The sequence below is a fragment of the Scylla paramamosain genome, chromosome 11, assembly GCF_035594125.1.
Source record: "Scylla paramamosain isolate STU-SP2022 chromosome 11, ASM3559412v1, whole genome shotgun sequence".
In the NCBI taxonomy this organism is placed as follows: Eukaryota; Metazoa; Arthropoda; class Malacostraca; order Decapoda; family Portunidae; genus Scylla; species Scylla paramamosain.
Window position 1 is genome coordinate 25,573,560 of NC_087161.1, and position 10,772 is coordinate 25,584,331.

General features: G+C 37.7%; 1 protein-coding gene across 2 annotated transcripts; it reads left to right on the forward strand.

The window, feature by feature from the left end:
• Positions 1-43: 43 nt before the first annotated feature.
• LOC135105104 (uncharacterized) lies at positions 44-8,703 on the forward strand. Of its 2 annotated transcripts, XM_064013103.1 has the most exons (7): positions 45-201; positions 2,631-2,780; positions 3,601-3,651; positions 4,261-4,503; positions 5,719-5,790; positions 6,777-6,901; positions 7,771-8,703. In XM_064013103.1, exons 2-7 carry the CDS (start codon positions 2,638-2,640, stop codon positions 7,875-7,877), a joined length of 741 nt encoding a protein of 246 aa, XP_063869173.1. In that variant the 5' UTR covers positions 45-201; positions 2,631-2,637; the 3' UTR covers positions 7,878-8,703. The 2 variants fall into 2 exon arrangements, with proteins under 2 accessions (XP_063869174.1, XP_063869173.1); XM_064013104.1 differs by lacking the exon at positions 5,719-5,790 and having other exon boundaries at positions 44-201.
• Positions 8,704-10,772: the final 2,069 nt, after the last annotated feature.

Sequence of the window (10,772 nt, forward strand, 5' to 3'; positions counted from 1 at the left end):
TATTTTATCAAGGATAACCAAGAGAAACTAGTGGACAGTCATATAAGCGACTGTCAAGCTCTAAATAGTGACAAACGGGGATGAGAAGAAGGACAGTTCGCCGGGCAAAGATCCGTCCTGTTCGCGCTTGTAAAGTTCCCTTCACTCCTTCAACTTCGGGACTCCATTTTGAAGGGCGGCGAATCTCCAGTACGATTTAAGGTGTGTTTATAAGCCTTTTGATTTGTTGTTAGGGCACGTGGTAGGGATAGGGGCACGGGGCATGGATGTGGGGGCGTGGGAAGAATAGTGAGGGGGTGCGTCTAGGTGTAGGTAGCTAGGTGCAGGTGTGGAAAGGTGTCCTCGTGCTTACCTGCATTGTTTGTATATACTCTCTCTCTCTCTCTCTCTCTCTCTCTCTCTCTCTCTCTCTCTCTCTCTCTCTCTCTCTCTCTCTCTCTCTCTCTCTCTCTCTCTCTCTCTCCAGTGTGGGTTTCGGAAGGAATGACGGCAAGCATGGTAGTGCCGCTGATGCTATGTGAAAGTGTACAGTAATCGATAGCTCTCTCTCTCTCTCTCTCTCTCTCTCTCTCTCTCTCTCTCTCTCTCTCTCTCTCTCTCTCTCTCTCTCTCTCTCTCTCTCTCTCTTATCCGCAGTGTATAAGATCACACCCGCCTTACTTAGACATATATGATACATTTTAGGTATTCACAACTAAAGTTAATGTCCAAGCTAATAAATGTTGCAGAACTACGAGTTGGTTATTTTATTGTATTTTATTTTTTTTTTACTTTCATACGATACACACAACCTGGCTGGTGAGCACAGTAGTAAAGATAGGGGATGACATAAAATAAATAAATAAATTAATAGATAAATATAAAGTCAAGCTAATACTGCCATTGTCTAGTATTACGCAAAATCTATCTTGAACAGGCTTTTCAAAATGAAAAGTAACCAAATATAGCCGCTTGGCTGGGGAAGCCCTTTCAAATTTGCTGAGTTGTAAGACAATGGCTGTCATGACATGAGATATGTATGATCAGAGATGAGGCTTAGAATAAGACAAGGCAAACCTGAAGTAGGTGAAGGCTATGGTTGGCTGAAAGAGTGGTATCAAGTGATTGGTCACACAGTGTGTAGGTGTTTTGAAATCTAGCTTGTCTTACAACGCCGTCACAACAGTAGATCATTTTGTTATTACACAAGTTGAGAGATTCTATAAAGTAGGGGTAAAAGAGAAATTTAAATATTTAAAATTTGGGTAAATCTTGTCAACAGCAGCTCCTTATTTATTCTAATGCTGCCCCTCTCCAGGACAGGCAAGATTGGGGACCTGGTGGGAAAGCTGGGTTCTAGGATGGGCGAGGCCAAAATAACCCAAATTTCGAACACATAAAAAAGTCTAAGAAGAAAACACTGCTTTTGGAGAGAATTCCTAATAAAAAAAAAATCAACAAACAGGGAATATCTGCTCCTCATAAACCTGCTTTGCTATCCTAACCTTTTGAAGTTACTAACCTTGCTCCACTCCCCCATATCCCCCACTACACTATCCTAATGGGTAAAATTGCAGTTTAACACAATACATTCATATTATGCCTAATTTTGAGATTACTTGAAAAAAAGTGTAAGCCTGAGATGCCATATTTTGAAAACTGGGGAACTTTCTAGCCTAACCTAACTTTAGCTAACATAACCAGGGTGCTTCGACCCCCTGGACACACACCCCATTTAAGGATCCTGACCAAACTGGGATGGGGGGCTTTGACACACCTGGAAGGTGGAAGGGTCCAGGGTGTGGTTGGTCGACCTCTTCCTCATCCTCGAAGGGTACTGGCACCACCGAGTGTTCAGCACTTGATTTCAGCAACACACCAAGCAATCTTATGAAATGTACTCCCCAAGTCATCTTGCCTGTGGAACTCCACAATAAAATCTCGGTATTTAAATTTACGTCCACTGCACTCTGCTATCATTGTGACACTGGGTACCCTTGCCAGCTGACCATTGCGGCTGCCACGTAGCTACACATGTATCATGTCACTATAATGTAACCATGCATGAACCCAAAAGAAGACCCTCACACGTACAGTGCCTATTCACCATATGCGCATAATTTAGCTGCTGGTCATTAAAAGAACATTTGGTGTCTTAAAATTTTTTACAGATGAAACATTTGTGGGTCAGCCACACTCAAGTTTATGAAAGTATTTATTATTTTAGCTCTTTAATTATATAAGTTTATGAATAATTTATTATTTTAGCTCTTTAATTACACAAGAAGGTAAGGCAAGTGTAATCCTACTTACAGGCAAGTATAATATATACCAAAATGCATAACAGAGAAGCTTTCAGTTATAGTTAGATAGTATGTTATAAGTTAATTTTTTTTTTATCAGAGGCAGTGAATTGCCCATGGAAAGTTCCATTTTGTGTGTGACATTGGATGGTGCCACCCATGACCATCTACACCCACCATATACATGCACATAGATATGCCTCTACCCAAGAAGAGAGGTGTATATCAAATTACTCTGCAATATACTGCATTATTACTCTTATCTCTTAAAACCCCCCCAAAAAAAAATTCTACAAAGTCCCAGAATTCATATATTTTGTAAGATGAGCATGATTTCTTTCTTTCCAGAGCAAAAATGGATATGAGAAATGGCAGAGATGATGATGAGGATGAGTATCAGGGTCCTGAGAATGGCTACAGAGGGCGTGGGGGATTCAGAGGAGGGCGGGGTAGGGGGTTCCGGGGCAGAGGAGGACCAGGATACTCTCCAAATTCAGGGTGAGTATTGAGGAACAGTGTGGTGTTTGCCCAGACCAAATAAGTACTTGTACAATAGTTAGGAGTGCAAGTAGTAATGAAGCTTTATGAAACTGGTAGGATATTTGGCTCATTCATGTACCTCTTTGTTAGTTAAATTTCTGTGATTGATTTCCATTAGTCAAAAATATATCCTTCGATATTTTTAGTTTTACAACCTCAAGATATTCATTTTCTGTTTGGTGTTGTGTATCTAGTCCACCTTAATATGTTTTTTTTAGTTTTTGTGTGAAAATGGCCGTTCCTGTATAGTTCCCAGTCACTTTAAGCTTGGGAAAGTAGTTTTGTTCATTTTTTTATATATTTATTTATTTGTTTATTTTAGAATATAAATAATAGATAATCTGTGGCTCATTGGTGCAGTATTTAGTACTTTTAGCTGACAACTGGAGGTTCTGAGTTGAATGCTGTCCATGAGAACACAAACATTGGTTCTTCTAATGTGGTAGCATTTTTTCACATCAAGATGTTTTGCAGAATGTTGTAATGGATACTATAAAAAGGTTCCAAAAGTTGTGGAAAGATCAAGATAAGGTTAAAGTAAAGGATTCTGTACATTTTTTACAAAAAAAAAAAAAAAATCAAAATAGCATCTTGATACAAAAAAAAAAAGAGCAGACTGTCTTAAATTTGGGCATTGGATATTTATGAGAAAGTTATCAAAATATGCATTATTTCAGATATCCTGTGTCTGAATTACAATTGTTAACTGATCACCTAGAAAGTATTAGCACAGTAATATGAAAAGATTTTTAATAATTTGTATTCTTTTGTTGCACAGTGGACCAATGAGAGGTGGATTCCGAGGTCGGGGTGGCTTCAGGGGTGGCAGGTGAGTGTGACATGCACATACTTAGTGTTTGCACTGCTTTGTGGGGTAGACTGGGGCAGGTGAGATTGTGTAAGTGTCCACTGCAGATGCTATGGGAAGGCTTGTTATCAACTGCTTTGCTCTAAGGACAAGAGTTTGGATTCTGAACTTATTTGAAATAGCAAATAGCATATTGCTGAGACAGGACCACCCACCCATGTCCTTCCCTGTACATGAACATATACAGTAGATAAAGGTTAAAATTTGGTTTGCCTTTCACATTTACTTAAACAACACAGTTTTTTAGATAACTTTCTAGTTCAGGTGTAGAAAATACAGTACATCTTTAAAAAATGCTGCATTTGTATTAGTTATGTAACTTATACAAGTATAGTGTGGGTCATGTGACTCTCTTTTCACAGAGGGCCAACAGGGATAAGAGTTTGAATGATGTGTGTGTGGGTGCCTTATTTGTGTGGGATTGCTGAACTGATATATAAAAAGATAGATATGAGAGATGACAGAAGGCAGGAAACTTGGTCTAGATGTGTATTTGTGTGCATATCTTGGCCATTGGCTCTGTCATCTAGTATTCATGTCTAACAACCTCCCACTGGTGTTGTGTTGCAGGGGTGGGCCTGATGGGGGTTATCGTGGAGGATTCAGAGGAAACTTCAGAGGAGCACCCCGAGGAAATTCCTACGGACAACCCCGAGGTGGCTTCCGAGGCCGTGGTGCTGGTGGTCCACGTGGTGGCTATGGGGGCGGTGGCTATGGAGACGGTGGTGGCTACAGAGGAGGCTTCCGTGGAGCCCCAAGGGGACGTGGTGGTGGTGGCAATGGTGGATATGATGGTGGCTTCCAGAAGAGAGGGTAAGTTTTCTTTCTTGTTGTTGTCAGTATTTGAGACAAACTTAAAGGTAAGTACAAGATGCTGAGGGTTAGAGGAATCAGCACAGGAGGGAACAGTCATGTGCATACAATAGAGGACAGGTATATATGAATGCTCTTTGTTTATAGCTTACATGGCACATGAAAAGCCTGTTTGATTTGTATGACTGTTACTTGGTATTGTGTGAGATCCTTTTTGTTAAGCTGTCACTGGTGTTTGAATGACTCACATCACTACTGAAGTATTCATTACCTATTTACTATAGTTTTCATTGGAAATGGTTTATATATTTTTCCTTAGAGTTTTGAAGGTATCTAACTTGGCAAATGGGTAACTAGCATCCATGACTCCTGTGCAGGAGAGTCCCCAGCATTTGGCCAGGCTGCATTTGTTTAGAATGAATGATGTAATGAACATTGTAGGCAGTCCAGGATAGGCATGTCAGTGGGTCTCATCAACTGCAGGGTACAACTGTACTTTTCATATTTTCTCTAATATTTTTAATAAGGAAGTGCATATGGGCAATGATTTTTGTCTACTTTTTAACATGGTATTGTATTGTACTGAATATTGTTGTTATTGCATAGTTACCTAAGACATCTCAATTACTGTGTAGTACTGAAGTACTGGAATGCAGTTCTTAACTTAACAAGATTGTTGCTTGGAATGGTGATGTGGATTTTCAGCTAAATAGTATTTATGAATTGTAAATTTATCTGATAAATAAGTAGTGTCTAGGTTCTTGGGTGCCAATTTATCTGATATCAGAAATATATGAATTTTGAATTTTTTAGAGGGTATACTGTTATCATAATCACACCAGACTTAATGTTACGAGTATCAAAGAGAGTTTTTGTGTAGCGTCATTTTGTTTTCTTAATTTTAGCTTAAGCATTGTTTACATTCATTATGTCAAGTGGAACTACTGCAGAGATAATGATGTAACAGTTTTAGTGAGGCTCATGGATGAGAGCCACATTCGTGGTATTCATGAAAGTATTTTCACACAAATCATTGCATGATGGTGACCATGAGAAATGTTTTTATGTACACACGGATCATGATGTTGAGCAATGACACCTTATATTGGGTTCAGTGTAAGACTTGTAGCAAAGGTGAAGGCATCATTTACCATCATTGTGGGAAAGAGAAAGAACTGTCTGTAGGATCACCACTTAGCTACCATCTCTTTGTAGGGCCTCACGTGGTGCCCATGGCGGCCCTCCCATGAAGCGGCCAAGGATGGATGGGGAGAGTGGCTATAACAGGTAGGTAGTATAGACCTGACTTGCCTCACTTTTGAATCCCCTTAAAGGCTCAAAGATTTGGTTTTTATCCATATTAATAAAAATATTTGAGCCTATAATAATTTTTTTTTCATCACATCTTATAATCATTGTTGAGAATTTGAAAACAGTATGGACAGTAAAGTCCAAACGATTAACCCATCTACATACCAGCCTAAAATCTTAATGAAGAAGTAACTAATTAATAAATAACATTCCATCTATTTGTTAATAATGAGCATGTGATAATATGAAGCAAACCTTAAAGTGAAGTCAATGGAACCACATATACTTAAAGGAAATGAAATTGACACAGTTTCTTAAATTTTCCTGTTATGTTGATGTCCTAAAAGTATTCTGACCTTTCCTTAAATGTATGAAATTTTTTTTTTTAAGTCCTTAGGGAAATGCACCACCTTAACCTTTGCTGCTTGCTTCTGCACCTCTCTGATACCCTGTAATCAAACAGGCCCTAGTGTTATAGTGCCAATATCATTGAATTGATAATGTACATGCATACACAATGCCTTTGTTGAAACAACATTGCCACCATTATTTCCTTGAGTGCCCAGAGACATCTAGTGTTCATTTCTATTCCTGTCATAGAATTAGAAAGTGTCAATTCTGTGATGAGAATAAGACTGAAGGATGTTTTCTTTTATACATATATTTATATTTATATACTTGCAGGTGCCAGTATCCTTTCTGCATTACCATTCATTATTTGGCTTCTGTCATGCTAATTTTTAGCTTTGATCACTGTTAATGTTTGGATATTATTTAGGGAAGTGACAAAGAAAAGACTTGGTCATTCTTTTAGCAAGGTAATCCATCTCTGCATTGATTTGTATTTAGGGAAGTAATTTATTTGTATTTTCACCAATTTAGCTGTTACTGCATCTTTTATTTGTTAATATGTTGAAAGTAGCAGACATCATCCTATATTTACATGTTTCTTTTTGTTGCAGTGGCTATGGGGGAGGCTACAACTCCAACTATGGTGGTGGTGGTGGTGGTGGTGGTGGTGGTTACAACAGTCAAAACTACAACAATGGACCAAGCTACAGCAGTAATGGCTATGACTACAAATCAAGTGAGTACAACTCCCTCTTTCTGTTTATTGATCTGCTTGCCATAGAGGCCCAGGGACTAAAATGGATTTTGATTTAGTTAGAAAATGTTTGTGTGTATGCACACACATTCTGGTGCCTTGTCTTGGCTATAACCCTTCATATCAGGCCAGTGCGGTATATAGATAGGAGACAAAGCAGCATCACTATTGACTGCTAGATAGTTAATAATCAGTATGAACATCCTGCCAAGCAACATCACTTTTGATTGCTAGATAGTTAATATTCAGTATGAACATCCTGCCAAAGGGACGGCAGTAGCACTTTAGTAGTTGACAGAAAATATGGAAGGTTTTGCTAGTGGTGTCATATTTGTTGTGAATGCTCTGTGAGAAAAATGTGCTGAATGTAAGGAGACGGATGAATTGCAGACAAATTTGTTTTCAGTAAATCGATAACACGAAATATATATATATATATATATATATATATATATATATATATATATATATAAAGTTATAAGTAGGGAAGCATGGCAAGGGATAGGATGGAGTTTTATTGTATCGCATAACAGTGCATATTGCATATCTTGCATATCTTGCTCCTCTCCCTCTCTCTGGGGCAGTGTACATTGGTTGATGGTTTGCAGGTCAAGTGTGCACCTTGTTTCGCTACTTTGTGGGTGTTGAGACCACTTGAAAATATGCATGCATATTCTTTTTTCCTCTTTGAATAGATAATTATCCCTTACATTTATTTGTGGTGATGGAGAAGAGTAGATATTGTTGTTAGTAACTCATAGGAACTGAATTTTTAGCCTTTGAGAATTTAATGGCAGGAAGAAAAGATGTAGCATAGTTGTGTTTATCAGGGTCACACATTATACTTACAGACTCTGGATATAACCAAGGCTATGGAGGAGGAGGTGGCTATGACAACTATGATAGCAGGGGAGGGGGATACAACACCTCCCAAGGCTACAACAATGGTACGTACTGAGGCACTTTACCTAGACCCAGCACTGCCAAGTAGTGCGTACAGGAACCAAGTACGTACGGCAAGGTTTTTGGACATTTGTGGGGAGCAAGTACTATCTGCTAGTGGTGTCTGGAAATGGGACTTGTGATGGTGCTGTGCTGCTACAAAGTCACACATAGACAGTGGAGTCAGTGGAATAGCAAAATGAGTCAAGTGAAATGAGAAGGGAAGAAAAACAGTTAATAAGAGGATGCCCCAAAAAACTAAATACAATGATGCGCCATAGTTGATAATGACAGCAAAGTTGGCCATTACAACAAAGAATGGTAGGTCATGGAGAAATATCTTGCATATGCATTAATATAGTGCTAAGAGAAACAAAGGGAACACAGCTGTGGAAAATATTGACATGAAAGTGAAGACTGATGATGAGATGGCCTCATAAATGTCCAAAGAAGAATGTCTGTACTAGCTCTGGATGCCACATTAATATCAATTTGTTCACATTTCTGGGCATATTAGAGGAATAAGTTTGTGTGTACTGAGTGGATTAGTGTTTAACAAAATACCTGTATCATAGACCTTAGGCTGCAGTTCTAGGGTTGTTAATTTCTTTCCACACTGAAAAGTGTCTCATGAAATAGAAGTATTATTTTTTCATACTGAAAGCTCTGACAAAGGATAATTGAATTAACCTCTTTTAATGACAATATTCTCAGTACTGAGAATACTCTACAAAGTAGGAAGGTCCTGGTCATGATATAATGTCTGTCCTTTGTAGTAAGTGAATGCTGCCTGCAGGTAGGCTTGCAGCTAACCAAGTACAATAAAACATAAAATAAACAAGTGTTCTGACCCCATTCATCACCCAACCTCCCAATCAGAAACAAGGACGAAAAAAAAAAAAAAAAACTAATATGAAAGGTGTCATTGGTGCAGGTAAAGTATTTATTAATGTAGCTAGCTAGTCTTCCAAGTGTAATTGTCTGAATAATGAAAGCCTCTTTTATGAAACTTAAAGAATTGAAAATGTCAGGTCCTCAGTCCAAAGTGAAGGAGAGAGCAGCAAAAATATTTAGGTGTATATGAGAGGTAAGAATACTCTGCTATCTCTTGGCACCATGCACAAAGTGGGCATCTTTATGCACTACTAGTCCTTGTATTCATCTGTATATGAATTAATAGGTATTAAGCTAATGTCATTTATTTGCGATTGGCCAAATTTTATTCCTTACAGGACTGAACAATGGGAGGAAATAAGAGGTGACTTGAATGGATGGATAAAGCTGAGATCAGCTCCCCACTCATGAATTCAGTAGTGTCAGTGATTACCTTGAGTTTTGAAAATGCAAATAATTTCACTGGATTTTATCCCCACAGGCTGAATACTGATGCAGATACCAAAGTGGAATAGTTTGTGTCATGAGAAAATTTTGGTATAATGTTCCAGCTTCATAGTTCATAATCCTAAGATTTAATTGCTCTAAATGTTGATACTAAACTTAAGAGAGATAACTGCTTAATGCATATTACATTCATGCCACACAGTTACCTAATCTGGCATTCTTAGCACTTTTATTTGATTTCAGTGGTGTTTATTTAGAAAATATGCACATGAAATATTTTAAATTAATGATAATATTCCCTTATTAGGAGCATCTTAACTAAAGCATGCTAAAGCATTTAAATGGAGTTTTAGTTGTGTGGTTTAGTAGTCTGCTCTCTCAAACTCTTCATAATTCATTCTTAGTAATGGTGACTTCTGCTTCTTGGCATGGACAACTTTAATATGAACATGTTCGAACTTGTATTAAACCAGATGATATGAAGATTAAATACCTCTCAATAAATGGGCATCCAGAATATAGAAATGTTATGATTCATTGTGAATGATTATGAAAACATAATCTAATATTAATTTAATCTTATTTAATACTAATCTATGTGCATAGGCCATTATATTGACAAGATAAGTCTGTGTTGGGTTCAGTAATCACACAATAATTATTAATGTGTGAATCCCAAGAAAGTATCATGAGACACTTGACTCAATCAAAGACCAAATCATCATTGGACAATGGCACCTATGCAGGTATATTTTGCTGTTCTTTTGAGAATACTTGAGACATATAGCATATGATGCTGTGGTCATTCTCAGTATTTAAGACCAGAATATATTGAAATGGGGTCAGCTAGTTAAATCAAGTTGTGCCAGGAAGTTTTAGTGTCTGTAGCTTTATGCATGAGATGTCACTCTGCTCAGAGCTTGTCACCGTGCTACCTTTATGTGCTGGCCAAGGCCTGCTGGGGGATCATGGTTCAGGCTTCTCACTCTTTATACATTTCATTGACAAAAAAAGACTTTATTCCCATACAGGTGGAAGTACTTTGAACAAAACAGTCATCTAAAAAGGACAAATAAGTGTTTCCACCACGGAAGGTTGACTCCACTGTCCACGGCATACAGTTCCGTGCTATTTGATTGTGAAATAGTCACCCCAAAAAAGACATAGTGGAACAGCTGAACCAGTAGAAATAATTGAATTTTTTTAAGTGTTTTGTGTGAATGCTATTTTTTTGCTAAAGTATGATGATAATTTTGTAGTCATATAATTTTACAGTGTATTTTGTACAGTTAGTTTCTTCACTAATTTGTTGGCATTTCAGGTTAGGCACAGCATCATTGTGCCCCATTACAGCACAGATGCAGATAATACACTCCCCAGCCACACACCTGCTGTATTTACTTGGTTTGTCTCTTCCAGGTCAAAATTCAATATCACTTGTTCTTTTAGTATTTCGTAAATTAATTAATTTATAATAATTTTTCTGCCTCTTAGATAGTGTAACTTATTAGATAGTTAATTTATTTCAGATTATGTATCAGGTAAGTGAAAATCCATTTTAAACTTGTAA